Source organism: Mustela putorius, unplaced genomic scaffold, assembly GCF_011764305.1.
Source record: "Mustela putorius furo isolate JIRA1106 unplaced genomic scaffold, ASM1176430v1.1 tig00001094_pilon_pilon_pilon, whole genome shotgun sequence".
Lineage (NCBI taxonomy): Eukaryota > Metazoa > Chordata > Mammalia > Carnivora > Mustelidae > Mustela > Mustela putorius.
In genome coordinates, this window is record NW_025421566.1 from 3,194,768 (window position 1) to 3,218,075 (window position 23,308).

General features: G+C 42.6%; 1 protein-coding gene across 1 annotated transcript; it reads left to right on the top strand.

The window, feature by feature from the left end:
• The first annotated feature begins 351 nt into the window (after positions 1-351).
• Positions 352-18,763, top strand: LOC123393967 (ubiquitin-like modifier-activating enzyme 1). Its single transcript, XM_045087323.1, is given in 29 exon segments — positions 352-562; positions 1,366-1,490; positions 2,240-2,356; positions 2,498-2,556; positions 2,658-2,826; positions 2,923-3,057; positions 4,027-4,077; positions 4,079-4,134; positions 4,400-4,490; positions 4,602-4,734; positions 6,208-6,305; positions 6,388-6,534; positions 6,668-6,844; positions 6,975-7,079; positions 7,167-7,249; positions 7,632-7,788; positions 9,754-9,919; positions 10,032-10,228; positions 12,119-12,183; positions 12,380-12,575; positions 14,814-14,888; positions 15,003-15,192; positions 16,917-17,005; positions 17,210-17,302; positions 17,427-17,465; positions 17,468-17,620; positions 18,102-18,203; positions 18,298-18,398; positions 18,544-18,763. Coding segments are annotated over 27 exon segments (3,180 nt in total). The 5' UTR covers positions 352-562; positions 1,366-1,490; the 3' UTR covers positions 18,680-18,763.
• Positions 18,764-23,308: the final 4,545 nt, after the last annotated feature.

Sequence of the window (23,308 nt, forward strand, 5' to 3'; positions counted from 1 at the left end):
TAAGAGTCATTGTGGGAACCTCTATCACGGCTTCAGTTTTTCGCCTGCCTGCTCGGTCGAATTTTCGGCACTGACTTGATCTGAATTCTGTGTTAGGCAGTGTCATGCTTAATTCGTGAGCAAAACACGGCAGCTTTACGTGAACTTTGCTCGTTTCCCGGAGCTCTTCGGCGCCGGAATTATGTGTATCCTAAATTATACCCATTTTACCGGAGGCAGCCACCAGACAGAGTCGCGCTCCTCCGGCCTGCAGCCTGCAGCAGGCATACTGAGTCGCACAAAGGCTGCTGACGTCATACGTGATTCACTATCAGGCGCGACGGGAGTAGAACCAAACGACTCCTTTGAGCCTCGGGCTCAGCGGCTGCCATCTTGTTTCGGCGGTTGAGGTAAAGGAGGCGTCGTTCGTGGAAGGGACTGCCAGGAGACGGGGAAGGCTGTGACAGTGCGACTCTCCGCTAGCCAGTCCGTGGGGGAGGAGTTGGAAAAGGAGAGCGGCGGCTGGGCCTGGCTTCCGCTGCAGGAGGAGTGGGCTCCGGGGCGACCGGTGGAGGCGGTGCTGGTAACTAAGGGCCTTTGAAGGCGCCTCCCGCGCCGAGGGCATGATTTTCTGGGGACTTTGCCAGGGCCTGAGCTGGGTCTCTGTAGTGCCAGCGGATGGGTTGATCCTGGGGCGGGGCCCACATTTGTTTTTTAAAATGTGACCTAGTGTTTCCCGAGGCCCGGTACCAGCTTTTAAGTTAGGTTTCAGGTCAGACACAAATCTCATTCCTTTGCTGACATAGCGGCTAAAGTCAGCAGCAGTTCGAACGTACCTAGTGAACATATGCCATTCAGGGTTAAACCAAAGTTATCCATTAGTCCACCAGCAGTTCTCTCAGCCTCCAAAGGGACCAGACCACGCCCTCTGAATTTCTATCTGACTTTCATTTCCCCCAGAAAAGGTTTTTTGTAGCATTTTGTTTTCAGACAGCCCATCGCTTTCTGACCTCGTCTTTCCAGTCCCCTTGCAAAGCTAAAAAAAAAGAAAAAGAGACTCTGCAGAGCATCGAGGCCTGGCTCTCTGTCAGAGACTCCCTCCTCACATCTCTGATTACAGCTTCTTCTGTCAGAGATCCTCCGGATCCAGCGTTTCTATTCAGATATGTGTGGCTTTGTTTTAACATTCGATTTTACTACCCAGTCCTAAAGACGTCTTCCTTTCTGCATCCCCTTCTAGACCCAGCATTTGTAATTAATGCCCCCCTCCCCAACTCCTCAAACCTTAGCATCATCCATCAGAAACTTCATTGGGCCCCACATTGCCATTAAGTGACAAGCCCTTAGTATCTACTTTTGAAGAACCTCCTTTTTTTATGGCCCCAGTATTCTTTCCAGATAACCCTGAACTATCTTCCCTCTGAGCCTCGTCACTGGCAAACATCACACAGGAACTGTTTGTGCAAAGCTGTCCTCCATCAGAGGATTCTCCCAGTGCTGCCTTCACTCCCGTAAGCATCTGCCCATATAGATTTTGGTCCTAACCGCCTCTTCCCGGAACAAGTCTTCCCAGCCTCATCCTAGGCCTGCCTGTCTGTGAATTCAAAGTCAGCAGCTGCCCTGTCAGATTTTCGGCTTCACTGGGGGTCCCTTGAATGCATGTCACACATTTTAGTCTGCCCTGAGAGCCTTTCACATGTTCCCTCAGGAGCCCTCACCTTCTTTCTGCTTCGTGGGATCCCTTACCATTATCAGATATCCCCTTCCCCATGATTTCCACCAGAGTAGATTGCGCTCTCAGCATCTACTGACTCTGTATGCTCAGAGTTACTGACTGACCAGACAACTTCAGATTCTAGCTAGCCTCTTCTCAGTCCTTTCGGCCTGTACCGTCTTTTCTTTCTTGCTTGCTTGCTTGCTTGCTTGCTTTCTTTCTTTCTTTCTTTCGTCCTTCCTTCCTTCCTTTTTTTTTTTTTTCGCATTCCCTTGGAATGGGGAGTGAGGGAGGCATGCTGGGGGTTAGCAGGAATGGAACTTAAAAGTTAAAACTGGCACTTTCTTACCAACCACCCTGCACCTGCATCTGAGCTTTGCCTGATCTTTTACTTCCTCACAGCAGCCCCAACACGTAGCAGGTCTTCTTTATCTTTCTCTTATTTACAAAGGGCTGCTAGTAGTTAAGGCCTTCCCTCCTCCAAACATGCCACCAAGAAGAAAGGCTACCCACCACAGAGGGCTCACCTCTTGCCCTTTCTTTCAGATGTCCAGCTCGCCACTAGCCAAGAAATGCTGTGTGCCTGGGTCTGATCCCACACCGAGTTCTGACTGCTCTTCTGCCTGTTCAGTAATGTTTAAAGTGCCCTCGGGACCAACCAACGTGAGTATCTGCTCCTTAAAGACTCATAGGTGGGGTGCAGGTGGTTGGTAAGAGAGTGCAGTTTGTTAACTGCACTTGTTAACTAACTAAGCTCCTTTCTAGCTAAGCCATGGAACATTTTTTTCCCCTCTTCATTCCTAGGGAATGCCAAAAAAAGAGAGTGAAACAGACATAGATGAGGCTCTTTACTCCCGACAGCTGTAAGTCTGGCTAAGTATGGGGATGTGGAGTGGGAAAGGACACAGAAAAGATGGTGTTGAGTGGGTCAAGTCCTGACCCAGACTCTCCCCCGACCTGGCAGGTATGTGCTTGGCCATGAGGCAATGAAGCATCTCCAGACATCCAGTGTACTGGTATCAGGCCTCCGGGGCCTAGGGGTGGAAATTGCCAAAAATCTTATCCTTGGCGGGGTCAAAGCTGTCATCCTGCATGACCAGGGCACTGCCCAATGGGCTGACCTCTCGTCCCAGGTACCTAACTCTTCCTGGCTCCTTTACTACCTTTGCCAAGATACCACCCTCCCCCTTGAGTTTTGCATTTACTTCTCTTCCTATACCCTGTTGTAGTTCTACCTGAGGGAAGAGGACATTGGTAAAAACCGGGCTGAGGTCTCACAGCCCCGCCTTGCTGAGCTCAACAGCTATGTGCCAGTCACCACCTATACTGGGGCCCTCACTGAGGAATTCCTTAGTGGTTTCCAGGTACCTTGCTGCATCGTGCTTCTTGCCTACTTTTGTCGGATTCTGTTTCTGATTGGTCTATTGAGGATTTACTAAATAGGCTATCCCAGTGTTTAGGTTTCATGGGGGGAGCCTCAGGGATGTAGGCAGGAATTAGATCCTGGACACTGTCCTGGGGGAGCTCACAGCTTTTCAGAATGGAAGGAATGGCCAAATACTGTGATACAGTGTTTGTGAACATTGAACTCTGAAGGCAATATACCTTGGTGGGTGGGTATCTCGCTCTTGCAGTTGCCTGGCAGTGAACAAGAAAATTAGTTTATCTGTCTTTATTTTTGTATCTGAAGAATGGGAATGATAGCAACAACGACTTCAAAGTTTTTGCGATGGTTAAATACTTAGAAGAGCAGTTGTCACAAAGGGTGTTCCAAATGTGTGTTTGTTAAACAGCTAGACCGGAAAGAGGGGACTGTGGGTACTGATATACTTGTGTAGGGTTTCCCAGAGGAGAGGGGTAGTGGAATTCCTGGTATAGGACTAGGGAACAACAGACACAAATCCCCACAGACCAGATCTGAGCAAGTGTTTTATTTAATTTTTAATTGAAGAAAGTGAGGGTGGAATATGGGGGTATAAACTCAGACTTTGGGACCAGAGTATGATTCATTTCTGTCTCCCCTGCTACTGTTAGGCGGTGTGAAAGCAGGGTTTTGTGTTTGCCAAATAAAAGAGTTTGTTGGTCTTTTCAGGACCTCTTTACTTTTCTTATCTGAGTCTGGGGATTCCTGTTTCCCATCAGTGAGCTTGCTCTCACGGAGCATGACACAGATAGATACTTTATAAATAGAAGACAAAGTTTAAATTCTGACAGCCCACCAGTGCTGGACTGCATGATGCTTCTCCCACCCCAGTCTGCGTATCTCCTTTATTATCGTAACTCTCCTGCACCCCACTGCCAAGCCTTCTGTATGATCCTCCTTCTCTGTATAGGTGGTGGTCCTCACCAACACTCCCTTGGAGGACCAGCTGCAGGTGGGTGAGTTTCTGCCATAGCCATGGAATCAAGCTGGTCGTGGCAGACACACGTGGCCTGTTTGGGTGAGTGCCTGCCTCTCACTTTCTCCCAAGCACCTGCCAGGCTCAGGCAAGATCCTTTTGCTCCCACTGAACTCATACTACTCCCAGCCAAGCCAAGCCTAGGTTTTGATTCTGTAAATTTAGCTTTCCTTACTTGGCATGAGTGCCATCTGATTGCCAGCAGTAAGGGACTGAGTTTGCTTAGCAGTTACTCACTGCATCTTGAAGGACACATAGAGTTACTGGATGCATGGGTTTTAGGCTCTAGCCTTGTTGTCTCCTACAGGCAGCTGTTCTGTGACTTTGGAGAGGAAATGATCCTTACAGATTCCAATGGGGAGCAGCCTCTCAGTGCTATGGTATCTATGGTTACAAAGGTAAGGAGATCATCCCCAAGGGTTCTGGCAGGCAGGTGGGCAGCAGTAATTCTCTCTGTCTCCTCATGGTAACCTGAGCCTACCCCTGAGGCTTACTTTTCTTTCCACTAGGATAGCCCAGGTGTTGTCACCTGCCTGGATGATGCCCGGCATGGATTTGAGAGCGGTGACTTTGTCTCCTTCACAGAAGTCCAGGGCATGAATGAACTCAATGATACCTACCCCATAGAGATCACAGTCCTGGGTATGTCAAAGCTGGGCACAAGATCATACAGACTGCCTGGACCAAAGGGAGTGCCGTGGGCTGATCGAGAGGCCAAAATTTGACAAATAACTGTAGCATGAATTAGATCAAAGGCCAAGAAGACATGCCCTTCAAAACCTGAGCTAACACTTAGGAGAGATGTGTCCATGGGACCTTACCAAATAGATGTGCGCTGAACTATAGAGGCAGAAGTTTATGCCACTAATGTTGATTATATTTCCTGCTTAGTTGTTCACTGTATCTCTTTCTGTTTGCATTAGAATTTATAATACAGAACTTCATGTATATTTAGTGTATAGTCTCTAAGTAACACTTTATCACCTCATGTGAAAAAAAAAAAACACCAAAAAACAGCCTTACAACAGTATATTCCCAGTTCCTGATTCCCCATGTGTATGTTATGTCTGTCATAAACTTCTCACTACCTTTGCTTGGATTTAAAACCTGTTGCTTTAAAGACCCTTGTGGGGCGCCTGGGTGCCTCAGTGGGCTTAGCACTGAGCTCAGGTCATGATGTCAGAGTCCTGGGATTGAGACCCTATTGGACTCTCTGCTTTCCCCTCTCTCTCTCTGCTTGCCTCTCTGCCTACTTGTGATCTCTCTGTCAAATAAATAAAACCTTAGAAAAAGAGAGAGAGACTTGAAGGAATTAAAAGTTTTTTCTTTTCATCCATTTTACATTTTCTCTTCTCTTCAGGTCTGAGCCTAATAGTCTAAAAAAATTATTTTAATTTAAAATCCAGTTTTTACATCCAGTATAGTTTTCTTTCTACCTGAGGGATGCCCTTTACCATTTGTTGTACTCATGAGATTTGATGTGGTAATTCTTCTAGTTAGCCGGTGATTTAAATTTTCTTTACTTTGCCTGTGTTTTTGAAAGACATTTTTGTGGAATTTCAAATTCTGATTTGATGTTTTTTTTTTCTTTTCTTTTGAAAGATGTTGCTGTATTTTTTGCTTCCATGTTTTTCCACCAGAAGTATGCTTTCATTCTTTTCCCTGTTCCTTATGTATGTAATGTTCTTATTTTCTCTACCACTAACGATAAACAACGTATGCGATCATGACAATGCACCTTAGTGCATTTTTCTCCAGTTTCTTTTGTTTGGGTTTATTTAACTACATTATTTGTGGGCTTACAGTGGTATCAGGTTTGGAAAATTACTGGGCATAGTTTTTCAAAATACTACACTTTCTTCTTCCCTCCCCTTCCCTCCCCTCCCCATCCTCTGGGACTTCCCAGAACTCCAGTTAGGTGCATATTGAGCTACTTGACTTATTTTGTGTTTGTTTGTTTGCCCTCCGTGTTGTATTTTGAATAGTTAGTTTTGGTGTAGACTGGGTCAAGATGGAATTTTCATTCTTGTTTTGATGGTGCTATTGATTCTCTGTGGTGGGGCTAAGAGGAATGGTCATTGAAGTAACAGACACTCTGTTCTTTTCCTCCCTTAGGTCCCTATACCTTTAGTATCTGTGACACTTCTAGCTTCTCTGAGTACACCCGGGGAGGCATTGTCAGTCAGGTTAAAGTACCTAAGAAGATCAGCTTTGTAAGTATGTGTGGAGGTGGGTATAGGGTTCTACAGCTCTAGGATTTTCATGTCTCTGGTGCTGATATCCCTCTCTCCACAGAAATCTTTGCTAGTCTCACTGGCGGAGCCAGACTTTGTGGTAACGGATTTTTCCAAGTTTTCTCGCCCTGGTCAGCTGCACATTGGCTTCCAGGCCCTGCACCGCTTCTGTGCTCAGCATGGTCGGTCTCCTCGGCCCCACAATGAGGTAGGATGAGTGGGCAAGCCCGCCTGCCTTTTTTTTGGCCCAAAGCCTCCCCTGCTCTCCCATCTACTGTCTCCCTGTCTCATTCCCACTATTGGCCTGACTGGTCCTTTCTTGGATCTCTTTGCCTTTCCAGGAGGATGCAACAGCACTGGTGGCCTTAGCCCAGGCTGTGAATGCCCGAGCCCTGCCAGTGGTGCAGCAGGACCCCCTGGATGAGGACCTCATTAGAAAACTCTCATATGTGGCTGCTGGGGATCTGGCACCCATAAACGCCTTTATTGGGGGCTTGGCTGCCCAGGAAGTTATGAAGGTCAGTGTGGTTAAAGAAGGGCAGAGCTGAGGACAGGCCAGGTGCCCTCCTGATTCCAGTACTGGCTGTCCATCTGGGTCAGATTGCTATTAAGCACTGATGACCTCCCATTTCTTACCATCCTTCCCAGGCTTGCTCTGGGAAGTTTACACCTATTATGCAGTGGCTGTACTTTGATGCACTTGAGTGTCTCCCTGAGGACAGACAGGCCCTCACAGAGGACAGATGTCGCCCGGTATGTGAAGGGACCCCATGGGTAGGTGTTATTTTGGGTCTCTGCATGGCAGCTCATCTCTGATCCTCTTCCCTTCACATGACACAGTGCCAGAGCCGTTATGATGGGCAGGTGGCTGTATTTGGCTCAGACCTGCAAGAGAAGCTGGGCAAGCAAAATTACTTCTTGGTGAGTGATGCCTTGGGGCACCAGCTCCATCATCTTGACTTGCCTCTGGCCAATCTTTTCTAGAGGCTCCTGCCTCACTAAGGCAGTTAATTGTGTTTTTTTTTTTTTTTTTTTTTTTTTTTTTTGTATTTTGTGGGGTTTTTTGCCCTCATCTCTGCCCTTTTTCCATTTTCTTCATACTCGGAAAAGCCTCATAATGTGCCTTTATTCCCCCATCTGGGGCCTCCTTTCTTAGATGACAGTGGGTGTTTATGGCTCTAGGATTTGAATATGTAATACAGGACCCCCTTACCCTCTATGTATCTTCAGGGGTAGTGAGGACTAACAGGTTTCTTTTCTTCTCTTTCACACTTTGTGTCTCTCTTCTTGGTAACCTCTCAGGTGGGGTGCAGGGGCCATTGGCTGTGAACTCCTCAAGAACTTTGCCATGATTGGCCTAGGCTGTGGGGGGGAGAATGGGGCAATCACTGTTACAGACATGGACACCATTGAGAAGTCCAATCTCAACCGACAGTTTCTGTTCCGGCCCTGGGATGTCACGGTGAGTCTGTATACCTGGTAACTGGATGAGCTGCTTCTCTCTCTCTTTCTCCTTTCTTGTTGCTTCTCTCTCTTTTCTCCTTTCTTGTCCTTAAGCTTAATAGCTTAGGTCTTTTTGCCTCTATCTTTCTGCTTTTCTCTTCTCTCTCTTTTTCTACCACTCATTCTTTCCAAAGATATTTGAATACTTACCATGTCTTTTCATGTCATTCATCATTTTATACCTACCCCCACTTTCTCTTTTTTTCTCTATATATCTTTGGTAGCTGCTAATGTAGGACTATGGAAGCTAGGTATATGGAAGGATCAATATGAACAGTCTTCTGTTATTTTTGCCTAACTCAGGGATTTGTTTCATTTTGTCGTCCTGCTACTCTGCACTGCCGTAGATTATTTGAAATACATTAAATAGCAAAGAAGATCTTTCTGCCCTTGTCTAGTGAGAAAAGTCTGGAGGTCCACAACACTTTTTATCAAGTCCCCAAGGTCATAATTGTTTTAAGACTACCAAGACATCATTTGCCTTTTTACTCTTACTTTGTCAGTAGAAATTTCCATGCTACTTTAGGAAGGCATCTCTAACTCAGAAACACTTTTTTTTTTTTTTTTTTCAAACGAACAAATACGAAATGGTACAAAAGACATAAATACCTAAGGACCCATTCAAAATGCAAAACCAGTAGATACTGGTATAGATTGAAGATCTTACCTTGCAACTACACTTTAAAACGTTATTTCTCAGGTTTTAATTTTTTTTTTTTTAGAATCCATGATTATCTGAAAATACTATTAAAATATTGTGTGAAACTGAGTATTTCTTTAAAATGCTATTAAAATATTGTGTGAAAGGTTTAACAGATTAAATGTGGTAGAGAAGAGAATCCAGCTGCCTCTTAAGAGATTCAATAACTTAAAACATTTGCAAATATGTACGTATAATTTGGGTTTTGTGACTGACATTTTTGTATTGGAAAACATTTTTCATGTTTATATTTATACTACGTAATGGAATCATTCCATTTTCAAATCAACTAATAATAACAAAATTTTACCAGTTTAATTTTTTTTTAATTGTTAGTCACTATACAGTACGTCATTAGTTTTTGAGGTAGTTTAAATTCCTAATACTTGAAAACCTGGTCGCTGTAATCCAACATAGCAGCTGTTCTTCTTAAGATCCTCATATTTGAGGATGATTGCAATGAACAGTAATTTACAATAGCCAACTACACGGCTGGTGTTAAGAAGGTACAATGAAACATGAAAAACCAGGATGAGATGGAAGGGCCATAGAGAGCGGTTTACACTGTGATAAAGGAAGTCCTCAGCGGAAGGGTGGCATTTCCTTCCTTGGATGATAGAGGAGAATGTGAAGGTAATTCAGGAAGGAGTGTATAGGGTAAAGGCAACAGCCTGAGCAAAATTCTGATGTTGGAATATCACTCATTGTGTAAGGAACAGAGTGGTCATTCAGAAGGGACCACGGTAGGAGATGAGGTTATAGAAGTAACATGGGCCAGCTCATAGCCTAAGAGAAAGTGAGAGCTAGTGGAGGTTTTTGAGCAAAAGAAGAATGTGACCTGACTTGGCTTTCAGAGGATACTGTTTATAATTGTACAAGGACCTTGGCTTTATTTGGGTAATGGCATCCCAACTCTGGATGCTCTCAGTCAAAAAGCAATAAATGTTGCAGATACCTGGTGCATTGTCTCCTACTTGGTTTATGTAGTTTAAATTCCTAGGGTTTTCCTAGAAATTCCTAAGTTCCTTTTCTGCTAGCTATCAGGTCTGTTTGCCACAGCCTCAGTCGTGTGACATTTGTCATAAACTACTGCTAAATCAGGGAGCCCCCTGAACTCAGAGTGTAGATCTTGCCTACCATTAGATAAACCAGTTGTCAGAACAACTCTGTAACGGTTTATTGGGTGAATGTATGAATGACTGCTGCATCTCCATCTCTACCCAGAAAATGAAATCTGACACAGCTGTTGCAGCTGTGCGCCAGATAAATCCTTACATCCGGGTAATGAGCCATCAGAATCGTGTTGGCCCTGACACAGAGCATATCTATGATGATAGCTTCTTTCAGAACCTTGATGGTATTGCGACTGCCCTGGACAATATGGATGCTCGTGAGTTTGGGGGTGGGGGTGAGGACGAGGGCAGAGTAATATGTGTCTCTTTGGGGGTGTATCTGTTCTCCTGTCGTATCCTAATGTTATCACCCCCTGTCATCTTCTCAAGGCATGTACGTGGACCGCCGCTGTGTGTACTACCGTAAACCACTGCTGGAGTCAGGCACACTGGGCACCAAGGGCAATGTGCAGGTGGTTATCCCCTTCCTGACAGAGTCCTACAACTCCAGCCAGGACCCTCCTGAGAAGTCCATCCCTATCTGCACACTGAAGAACTTCCCTAATGCCATCGAACACACACTGCAGGTGATCACTTTTGGAGGGAGGGAGAGGTAGGAGAGACAGGCACCTAGGCAGCCTCTCAGCCACCAGACTTATCATTCAGGTGATGGAAGTTTCAGTTAACATGTACCTTTTCTTCAAGTCTCTTTAGAAGTCTAAGCTTTACTAAAGTCTAAGCTTTACTAAATGATTCATTTCTTTTAACTTAAAAATGTTTAGTTTGTAAACACAGAGATGGATATTCATATAATATGTAATGTATTTTATTAACTTGTATGAGAAATGAAGTTGTGAGCTTGTGTTTATTATATATATATTGAAGATTATATTCCTTATAAAAGATTATAATATATATAGAAGATTATATTCCAGCTAAAAAATTAATTTCTTAGCATTATCTCTGCTAGTTATTTAATTACTTGTAATATTTAGCCCATATTTGGATTTACCTAACTGTTGCACTAAAGAATTGATTAAGAATTGTTTAATTCAATTGTTTAAGAATTGGCATCTCAGCATAGGCAGAGAATTATCACAGTGTACACATTGGTGTACATATCATCTAAGTGGACAAAGTAAACATACCTACTTAACCAATACCCAGCTCCTAACTCAAATTCCAGTGTTCTTTGAACTCAAGGATGACCACTGTATTATGTATTAATTCGGTGTCATGCTTCTTAATGCCGTCCTTAAAGACCATATTTTAGAGTACGGGAGTACGAGGAAGCTAAGCAGAAACAGAACACAGTTTGAACTACTTGCTTCCAACCCAGCAGTTACCAACTGGATGTATTTAAACTGATAAATACACCGGAGTGTAAATGTGTCTCCATCTCACCATGTGTATATGCATATGTAGATGTACACACTGTGTATGTTTATAGACATATACGTGTGGGTGTGTCCATACTTGTAACCTTTATTAGATAATTACTCTATTGCCATGCCACATATGCAGAAGGACTATAAAACTGCTCTTAAAATAAATTCAGTATGTGACTCTTGAACTGAACCTCCTCACATCTCAGATTCCTTTTGTGTAAAATAGGAGGAGAGAAGTACTTCTCTCAAGGCTTTGTAATGTATTTACCATTTAAAGAGTGCTTGACACTAAGTAAGCTTTACATATGTATGTCTATAGTCATTTCAACATATCAACCCATGAGTTATAGATATGTCATTTACAGAATACATTTTCAGAATAAGGATACATAGATAAAGGCATTACCTTGTATGCCACAGCACTGTGGCTGAGCCGGCCTTTGAACCTGGACCTCCAGATTCCAGATCACTTCACCAGGGACTGTATTTACTGACCTTATAATTTGCAGAGAGCAAAACTTGTATCTTATTCTCTGTCCAGTCCCCTTGACCTGTATGGATCATTCATGTTTTGTGTTTGGTGAGAGCTCCGTTCTTTCTTCTTGAAACATACTACATCTGGATTAGGGCATACCTAGCGTAAGAATAAGATATGTATATATATTTGTGTAACCACTGCCCAGATCAAGGTCATTGGTTTTCAAATTGGGATGGTATGTGTTGGAAGCTTGAGGAGCCCCATTTAAGGGGTTTCTTCTTTTGTTCTCTGTGGTCGCCATGTTTTTCCTAATAGCTTCATTTACTGATGGTCTGTCTTTTTTAAATATATATGTATCTATTTATATATATATATTTTACTTATTTTTTTTTTGTCAGAGAGAGAGAGCAGGCAGAGGGAAGGGAGAGCAGGCAGAGGGAGAAACAACCTCCCCGCTGAGCAGAGAACCTGGTATGGGACTTGATCACAGAACTCTGGTATCATGACCTGAGCTGAAGGCAGATGCTCAATTGACTGAGCTACCCAGTCTAGTGCCAACAAAAGGCCACTTTACGTTTCAGGCCCTTGTAATCTCTTTGCTTTGTCTGCAGTGGGCTCGGGATGAGTTTGAAGGTCTCTTTAAGCACCCAGCAGAAAATGTCAACCAGTATCTCACGTGAGTAATTCTATCCAAATGTTCTCTCACTTCTCTGCCTAGTCAAGCATACCGTAACCACTCTATGGCTCAGCACCAGCCACATGTTACCATGGGCCTTCTGCCACTGGAGAGTCAGGACCAGCTCTCCATGTAGTTAAGCCCTCTCCTATGGCCTCTGTATAATTTTGCCCATTTTTGCTGTGATTCCTGTCAGAGACTCCAAGTTTGTGGAACGGACACTGCGCCTGGCAGGCACCCAACCACTGGAAATGCTGGAGGCCTTGCAGCGTACCTTGGTGCTACAGCGGCCACAGACCTGGGCTGACTGTGTGACCTGGGCTTACCACCACTGGCACACTCAGTACTCCAACAACATTTGCCAGCTTTTGCACAACTTTCCACCTGACCAGGTATTCTATACTTGCTGAGTTCATTTGGCAGAATGTATTTTCTAGAAGCAGGTAGTGTTCTGAGAGCTCTTGTTGTAGCTAATTCAGCTATGGCAGGCACACCAAGAACATTTTATAAGACCTCAAGAAAAACTAAACAAGTGCTTTGGGATACCCAGGTGGCTCAGTTGTTTAAGTGTTTTCCTGTAGCTCAGGTCATGATCTCAGGGACCTGGGATGGAGTTCTGCATGAGGCTCCCTGCTCTGTGGGGAGTCCTTCTCAACCTACACCCACACTGTCACTCCCCCTACTGTGTGTTCTCTCACACCGAAATAAAATCTTAAAAAAAAGGTTCTCCCTCTGCCCTTCCGCCTCTCAAATGAATAAATCTTTAAGTTTTTATTTAATTATAGTTAGATATGCCATGCAGTGTGGTATTAGTTTCAAGAGCACAATAAAGTGAGTATTCTACTCTTCCACATGATACGCACTCATCACAAATACACTCCTTTATCCCCATGTCCTGTTTACCCACCCCCCCCCATGGCCCCTGGTAACCATTAGTTTGTTCTCTAGAGTTAAGAGTCTTTTTTTTTTATTGTCTCTCTCTTTTTACCCACTTTGCTCATCTACTAAATTCCACATATGTTGAAATCATAGGGTATTTGTCTTTCTCTGACTTATTCAATTAACTTAACAGTCCCTAGCTCTATGCATGCCATTACCAAGGGCACGATTTCATTCCTTTTTATGGCCAAGTAATATTCTCTTGTAAACATATACCATATCTTCTATCTATGAAGTTATCATTAAATAACTCTTGGGTGTTTCAATAATTTGGCTATTGTAGATAATGCTGTGATTTAGTATTAGTATTAGTATTTGTATGTATTAGTATTAGTGTTATACTAATATGTATATATAATAATACTAATTTGTATTAGTATTAGTGTTATACTAATATGTATCTGTAATAATACTAATATGTATCAGTATTAGCATTAGTATGTTTGCATGTATGTATGTATGTATGTTTGTATGTATGTAGTTGGAATTAGTATTTTTGTATTCTTTGGGTAAATACCTAGTAGTGCAATTGCTAGTTTATGGGGTAGTTCCCTTTTTAACTTTCTGAGGAAACTCCATAAACTTTTCCCCAGGGGCGGCACCACTTTGCATTTCCATCAACAATGCCTGATTGTTCCTTTTTCTCCACAGCTTTACCAAAAGTTGTTTCTGATGTAGTTGATTTTAGCCGTTTTGATGGATGTGGGATGATATCTCATTGTAGTTTTGATTTGTATTTCCCTGATGATGACTGGTGTTGAACATCTTTTCATGTGTCTGTTGGCCGTGTGTATGTTTTTTTTTGGAAAAATATCTATTCATGTGTTCTGCCCATTTTTTAATTAGGTTATTTGTTGTTTGGGTGTTAAGTTTTACAATTTTTTAAAGATTTTATTTATTTATTTTAACTTTTTTTATTATATTATGTTAGTCACCGTACAGTACATCAAAATAATGATGATCCTGGGATCAGGTGGAAACAGTACATCATTAGTTTTTGATGTACTGTTGCCTGATTGTTTGCATATAACACCCAGTGCTCCCTGCAGTGCATTCCTTCCGTAATACCCATCACCCGACACAAACCTCAGTTTGATTTGCAAAGTCCACAGTGTCTTATGGTTCATCTCCTCCTCTGATTTCCCCCCTTCCTTCTCCTCCTGATGTCTTCCATGCTATTCCCTATGTTCCAATTATAAGTGAAACCATGTGATAATTGTCTTTCTGTTTGACTTATTTCACTTAGCCTAAGACTGTTTCTCCATCTCCCTCTGCCTCCTGCCCTGCCCCTCAAAATAAATAAATCATTAAAAAAGAGAGAGAGAGTACAACGGTTCACTTTCCAACTTCATTTGACCTTAGAGCCCATGATGTATATTGTCTTGGCATCTTAATATCTTCATCTGTGAATAATGATGACCTAATTCTTGGGAGGTTTGGGGGATTAATTTGTATTTATTAAGTTATTGAAGTTGATATAATGCCTGAGAATTCTTAACATTCTGATAAATATATTAATATTTATCAGTATCTTTTATATACATATATATGTATATAAATATACACACACACACAAATATATATATAGTGAATGACCAGGGATAGTGAGTTGGGACGTCTGGGTCTGAGATGAGGAGTCAGGATTGGCTCCTCTCAGGCCCTGATCCCTCAAACCCTTTCTGTCTTCTTAGCTTACAAGCTCTGGAGCCCTATTCTGGTCTGGGCCCAAACGTTGTCCACACCCACTTATCTTCAGTGTCAACAATGTAAGTCACCCCTTAGGGTATCCTGGGATCAGGTGAAAAGTGGTGGCTGAGAAGAAGGCTTGAGGTTCCAGGGTGAGGACTGATCTGCTCACTAGTCCATATCTTGCCTTTTAGCCCCTGCATCTGGATTATGTGATGGCTGCTGCCAATCTTTTTGCCCAGACGTATGGGCTGATGGGGTCTCAGGACCGAGCTGCTGTGGCCATACTTCTACAGTCTGTGGACATCCCTGAATTCACCCCCAAGTCTGGGGTCAAGATCCACGTCTCTGACAGGGAACTTCAAAATACCAGTGCCTCTGCTGGTGAGGGTGCTTAATCCAATTGGCTCAGAGCACCATTCCATTTATCTTATGTCCATGCTTCTAACTAGTTGTCCTGGTTTCTCTGCCCTGAGTTCCCAGGCCTGAGTTTTACCCATGCTTTCCTGTGGTCTTTGTTTCCTCCAGTGTTAAGATGGGTGGTTAAGGTAAATTCTTTCATGTATTCCTCCTTTCTCTTCTCATTTTTCTTGTTCCCATTCTGGCTCTCAGAATCAATTGTACATCTTCTTTCTGTGTGTGTGTTTGCATTTTGTTCTTTCCTCCATTTTCTTCTTCCTCTGTTTTACAGACTATGGCAATTAGTTTGCCTTGATGTCTTCCCTGGGTCAGTTCCTTCTTGATATCCCCATCCATATCCTCAACTTCTACCTGTATGTATGTTCAATGTATGTATTGACCTCCATGTCTGTCTTCATTTCCTCTCAAGGTCTTCCTCCTCATCTAACCATCTGTAACTACCTTCCAACTCCCAGCTTCCATCTCCCTCTACCTGTCCGATTCTCTCTAAGTCCCCCCTCTATTTTGTATATTTCCTGTATGTATCTTTCCATTTTTTCCTCTGTATATCTGTCCCCATCCTGCTCTTTTCCAAATACTTCATCTCTCTTGATCCTCTCTGTGTTTCTTTGTGTATCTCTAGAGTTGTCAATGCTGTGTGTATTTCGTCCTAGCTCATCCTCCATGTGTAATTGTTATCTCTGCTATTCTTATTCATCTTACTTTTTTTATTTTATCCTGTCCACATTTCTCTCCTCTTCCTGTTTTTTCCCTATGGTTGCTTCTCGTATTTTTTTCTTCCCCCCCTTTTTCTTCCTTTCTCTCTCATCCACGTCTCTCTTTCTGTCTGTGGCACTCTTTAAAATCTCCTATCTTTGTATCATAGCCTACATTTGTTTAAAATTAAAATAGAAATACCGAAGACTTACAGTGTTAAATGCTTTAAATAAGAAAAAAAGTAATTTATTTATTTGGCAGAGAGAGAGCATGCACATGTTCAGCAGGGGGAGTAGCAGACAAGGGGGAGGGAGAAGGAGGTTCCTGTGGGGCTTGAGCCCAGGTCCCTGAGCCAAAAGCAGACACCTAACCAATGGAGCTACCCTTGAGTCCCCAGTGTTACCTATTTTTCAGTATTCTGTTTAGCAGGATTCAATATATCAACACTGTTGTGAAAAATCTCTAGGACTTTCTCACCTTTCATGTAAGAAATCTGTCCACACTAAAATAACTCCCCAGTCTCCTGCCCAGGCTCTGGCAACCACTGCTCTATCTTCTGAGTCTAGGAAGTTGGATTCTTATAGATACATATCTCAAGTATGTGGATTTCATTCTTTGATAGCTGAGAAATATCCCTTTGCGTGGACACGTGACTTTATTAACCTTCCATTGATGAATGGACCCTTGGACTGCTTCTGCCTCTTACCTGTTCTGAATAGTGTTACTGTCTACATCCATTATTATTGCTATTATCTTTGTTCAGCATCTCCATTTATATCTCTCTTTATGGTCCTACTCCTGTCTACATCTTTCTTTCTTGTGTGCAGTATTTTATGCTCCATGTTTCCCAGCTCCCGCAGCTCTTTCCCACAGTGTGTCTCCTATTCAGGTCCTTGATCTGTCTGAAATCTCTGCCCCATTCTAGTGTCCTCCTTTCTCCTTATACCCTGGCCTGGAATTTAAAGGACTAACATGCCCCTCTCTTTGTACAGATGATAACCGCCTACAGGAGGTCAGAGCCATGCTTCCCAGCCCAGAGAAGCTCCGTGGGTTCAAGATGTACCCTATCAACTTTGAAAAGGTGCTGGGGAGGGTTGGGACCCTCAACACAGTAGGAGTATGGGCTGATACATCATAGGATTCTTTGGGATTAGGACTGCCAGATTCCTTGGCTGGTCTGCAATGTAATTGAGGTGCAAATATAGTTGAATCTTGAGTAGCCAAGAAACCTTGTTTTCCTCTAACTCGCTCTTCCATACTGGTCCTCTCTTCTCATTCACAACAGGATGATAATACCAACTTTCATATGGATTTCATTGTGGCTGCATCCAACCTCCGAGCAGAAAATTATAATATTCCCCCGGCAGATCGGCATAAGGTAATGATAGTATAGAGCTTAAGCTTTCACCCTTTCCCAAGGGTGAGTCTCCCACATTTGTCCTCCTCTGCAGACCCTGAACCTCTCTAATGATGGCCTCTGCTGGTCATCTTCTCTCTGGCAGAGCAAGCTGATTGCAGGGAAGATCATCCCTGCAATTGCCACACAACTACAGCAGCTATAGTTGGCCTCGTGTGTCTGGAGCTATATAAAGTGGTGCAGGGATACCGGCAGCTTAAATCTTACAAGAACAGCTTTATGAACTTGGCCCTGCCCTTCTTCAGCTTCTCTGAACCCCTTGCCCCACCTCGGCACCAGGTAGGGGCCTGCTTATATGAAAACCTTTGGTTTTGCCCATTAGTGCATGAGGCAGTGTGTAGTGGGTACATGTTCGTGTGTGTGTGTGTATCTCTGGACAACTGACTCATAGTAGATGGTGCTCGTATGTTTGGGTGTCATACTCTGTATACCATTTGTCCATTCATTATATAGTTTTTGCATTGTGCCAAGTACAAATGTGACTGGAATCTTTGAGAAGTAATGAGAAGCTCAGGATAGTTAGACGATATTAAATAGGAAGGTAATGGAAGTGGAAGGTGTGTGAAGAAGATAGCAGGTTTGCCTTATTGTGGAGACACATAGGTCAATATAAAAATATCGCTTGCACACAATGATATGGGGCCCCAGGAGGGTTAGGACAAAGGGAAGTTATGATTGATCTGTCTTAATGAAGTTGAGTGGTTAGGCTAGGATCATCTGGGTTACCCATATTTCCACTCCCCTGTGTTTCGTCCTACAGTACTATAACCAAGAGTGGACATTGTGGGATCGCTTTGAGGTACAGGGGATACAGCCTAATGGTAAAGAGATGACTCTCAGACAGTTCCTTGACTACTTTAAGGTGAGGCTTTCTACACTCACTTCCCCTAGGGGTGGTGATTGTATTCTCCTTTTCTATGACACCATTGTATGTCTGTCCTTCCCACCCTCTCCAGACAGAGCACAAATTAGAGATTACCATGCTGTCCCAAGGTGTATCCATGTTGTACTCCTTTTTCATGCCAGCTACCAAACTCAAGGAACGGTTGGATCAGCCGTGAGTTGGCCACAGGGCAGACTAAGGAAAGCCCTGTGAGGGGTGGACAACCTTACTGCTTATGTTCATGGCTTTCCCTACCTTCTTTAATGCCATATGCCTCTCTTCCCTGTTATGTCCCTGACCCTCTCCTCTCTCTTCCCAGGATGACAGAAATTGTGACTCATGTGTCGAAACGAAAGCTGGGCCACCATGTGCGGGCACTGGTGCTTGAGCTGTGCTGCAACGATGATACTGGCGAGGATGTCGAGGTTCCCTATGTACGCTACACCATCCGCTGACTCCCCAGACCCCAAACAGTTTACTTTCAGATCTCGTCGAGTTGTGCCAAAACATGTGCCTGGCTAGGCACATAAACGTTACATCCTTTTAGAACTTTTTTTTGTGGTTGCCTTCTACTCTTTAGAATTGGAATTGTTAATAAAGACTTAACGCAGGTTGGCATGTCCCTGGTTTGGCAATGGTTCATGGCTTGTTTTCCCCTGGGAAATGATGGGCTACCGATACCTTTGTTCAGGTCATAATTCAAAGAGTTCAGTCCCATCCCAGAAAACAGGGAATGCATCCCAAATCCAAGGTTATGAGACAGAAGATTAATTGTAGCTCCTCTAATAAATAAGAGGTTTGATTCTTTTCCTTCCTCCTGTCTTACGTCCTCAAGAAAAAAAAGACCTGTTTTAGGCTACAGAGAAAGGTCTGCCTTTATCCTATGTTAAATTTCACTCACTTTCTAATCCTATCTTTGCTACCTCCAATTACCTGCCATACTATTTTGAGATATAGTAGGCATCCTGGACCCAGACTGTGGTCTGAATACTAAGCCTTATATTATGTTCTCACATTCTTTAATTCTTTTGTGGAAAAAAAAAAAAAGGGAGTGAAGGATTAAGGCATTTACTGTCTTTAAGGTTGCATATGGTACATGTTGTACCTATAAATACTGTTATTTTTGAAGGTATGTTAGCTACTCTAAACTTCTTTTTTCCTATGAGAATGTGGTCCCATCCCACCTGACTTGATGCATTGATACTGTCCACAAAATGAGTACCACGAGTCCATGAGGAACTCCTGAGTAACTCACAGAGCGCTCCTGGGCTGTGATGCCAGTGCCTTAAGATATATTATACACTTACTAATGAAATTAATTTGGCAGAGCACATCCACAGAACAAAGGTTCCTTCTTGCTCCACCCCAGCTCCCTTTACCCTAGGACTCCTTGCTCTTTTCCTCAAAAGGCCTCCTACCATTGAGGAGAGAGCTTGCTTCTGAGACTGAGGGGGTTTCATATGTTAAATCTGACAGCAGGAGTTTCCCAGCTGTCCCTACAAGTAATGCAAGGAACATAACTTTCTCCACATAGCAGAAGACAGAGTCTTCTGGTGGCATGCCACCCAAACCTCAGCCAGGACTGTTCAACATTTTGCCCGCTGGAGGATTTTCTTTCATCCCCTGTCCAGAGAGCAGCTGTGCTGTTGCAGCTGTCTGCTTTTAGGTGGTGTCTACCGATAGTGCAGAACTATCTGAAACCAGGCCTGAGTTTTTCTCAGTCAACTGATCATAGGAACCCCCAGAGGCCAGCAGTTCAGGTTGAGAATAAAAGATAGTGTAGCACGAGTGGGGATTACAGACATTTGAGCCATAAAGTCATCTAATTTCCTTGTGCTTTTACAACTTCTTTGGGCCAGATCTCAGGTGTACCACTTCCATTCGATGACGTAGTGTTGCTGTCCATGCCCAACTTTATGGTCTAATGGGTCAGATAACCCAGTTCATAATGGGCATGTGAAATTGCATCGTTACTCCACTGCCTATATGGTAGTCTCTGCTAATGCCCAGTAATAGACCAAAGGCTGGTTCTCAAACGTGAAGTAAGGATGGCAGGGGTTTGAAAAGAACTCTAAGGGCCTCTGCTGCAGGTCATGTGTACGACCCTATCAAAGTCTCCAGAGTATCCCTAGCTGCCACTAAGCACCGTTGAATCTGCTAGATGGTATGTCTCACATGGCAGAGCACTTTGCATGGCTGTCTGGAACTGTTGGCGTACTTTCTGCTGCTCTGGGCTCTCCTAAAACTAGCAACTTCTTGGGCCACCCAACGAACAGATTGGAGTAACACACCCAAAAGAGTAATTGGCCTCTCAAATTCAGACTAAATAGATATGATGAATCCTATTCTAGTTAAAAGACGGACCCCGTGCAACTCTTCATTACTCACCTTAGGAGAGAGATATCAACATGCTTCATTCACATAAACTTGTGAAGGCTGAGAAATCCAAGCTCTGTTGTCCAGATCTGCATACTAAGACTCAAGATGGCCAACAGTTTAGTGTAAGTCCAAAGGCATGAGAATCAAGAAAGCTGTACCAGATGGAGTCTGAGTCCAAAGCAAGGCAAGATCTGTGTCCAACTAACACAGGCTGAGGCAATTCTTTAAGCCCAGCGTTTTTGTTCAATTCAGGTTATCAACAAGTTGGCTGAGGCTTACCCATGTTAAAAAAAAAAAAAAAAAAAAAAAGAAGACACTCTGCCTCTTAGTCTACAAATCCAAATGGTAAACTCATCCAGAAACACGTTCTCAAACACCTCTGAAAATCATGTTTAACCAAATCTGTAGGCATCCTGAGGACCACTTAATTTGACACATAAATCCAACATCTCAGTAAGTGCTCAGGGTTACAGGAGAGGTTTGATGAGGTTGAGATTTAAAAGATGGTGCTCATGGATTTTGACACCTGAGTCAAGGTGAGTCCTTTCTCTGCTCAAAATTTTGCCATGGTCTCCGTTCTTAATAGTGTAATTACCTAAATCCTTGATGAAATCCCCCCAAACTCATAATCATATTCCATTTATCCTTCTATCTTCACTTCTGCTACTGCCTGCTCTACTCATTCTTTTTAACTTTTTACACATTCCTTACAAGGTGAAAAAGTTGTACATGAACAGGTATTGGGAGATGGGGTGCCCAAAACTTGGTTTGAAACCAGGCTCTTTTGTTCCTAACATAGACTTGAGAGTAATAAGGTTATCCTCACTAATTTACTTCTAGTAAGTTACTAATTAGGCTTCTATAGGCAAATAAACCCAAGTTGGATCTGGGGTGAGGATAAGAGTGTGATGGGGTAAGGATACAATGACCTCCCTACTACACTCATTTCAGGTTACAATTCTATCTCTTTAGATTCCAAGAAACATGTGTCCTCAGTTTAAAGGAATAAATTCACAAATTTCTGGATGATCCCTGAAACTAGGGAATTAGAAGGCCAGTGGAAAACTGGGGGGTTGTGTCTGTTGCAGACAAATTGTAGATTATATCAGGCTCGGGATATGCAGATGCTTCTGGTTTCATAGGTTGATATTGATGTTGTAGAAAATCAGGTTTAATATACAGGGATTTTCTTTTGTTTTAGATTTTAACCTTTTACCTTTAACTATAAAATTTTATTATGAAAGTTTACAAACTCTCTGAACAACCCATTCCATGTTATTTTTCCATTTTAATAAAATTGTGATAAAATAGATGTAACATAAATTTACCATCTTAACTATGTGTAAGTCTTTGGCTCAGTGACATTAAGTATATTCACATTTGGGGGCAAACATCGCCACCATCCATATAAGGAACTTTATCTCTTCAAAGTGCCCTTTCTCCAGTCCCTGGAAACCACTATTCTATTCTCTATGAATGTGATTACTTTAAACTCATGTAAGTGGAACTGTACAGTAGCATTTGTTAGAACTTACTTTCCTTTTAAGGTTGGACAGTAGTCCTTTGTGTACCGGCTTTGTTTGTCCATTATCTATGGATGGACACTTACTCATTACTTTTGAAGTAAAGTTGAAACATGTTGTTAAATTCATCAAAACATTAAAAAAGCAAAAAATATAAAAGTACAGCTTGAAGAATTCTTTAAAATGTAATACACTCATGCATCACTATTGCAATACACTATAGCTATCTTTCCAGATCTTTTGATGCTCCTTATTAGATACTAAATCCTTAGAGTTTTGCTAGATGTAAAGTTTTGCCTGTTTTTAACGTATAAGGAAATAGCAACACGACATACTTTTTTTAAGTTAATTTTTTAAACCTTATTTAAATTCTAGTTAACACATCTGGTAATACTTGTTTCTGGTGTAGAATTTAGTGATTCATCATTTACATAAAACACCCAGTGCTCATTATAACAAGTGTCCTCCTTAATACTTATCACCCACTTAGCCCACCCCTGCCTACCTCTCATACATATTTATATTCTACATAATAATAATAAAAAAATGGGGCAATTGTGTGGCTCAGTTGTTAAACATCTGCTTTTGGCTCAGGTAATAATTCCAGGGTCCTGGATCGAACCCCCCATTGGGCTCCCTGTTAGGTGGGAAGTCTGCTTCTTTCTCTCCCAATCCCCTTGCTTGTGTTCCTTCTCTCAGTGTGTATCTCTCTATTAAATATTTATATATATATATATATATTATATATATATATATATATTAATTTTGTGTATATATTTGACACAGGGAGAGATCACAACTAAGCAGAGAGGCAGGAAGAGAGAGAGGGGAAGCAGGCTCCCTGCTGAGCAGAGAGCCCAGTATGGGGCTCAAACCCAGGACCCTGAGATCATGACCTGAACCAATGGCAAAGGTTTAACCCACTGAGCCTCCCAGGCACCCCAAATAAATAAATCTTTAAAAAGAAATTATGGGACACATGGCTGACTCAGTTGGTAGAGCATGCAACTCTTAATCTGGGGGTTGTGAGTTTGAGTCCCATGTTGTGAGTAAAGGTTACTTACAATATTATTTTTTTAATTTAAACAATAAAAAATTATGGGCATTTATAAAGAATTGTCATGACAATCATAGTACAATGAGCTCCATATATCCATCAGGGAGTTTCAATAACCTTAAAGT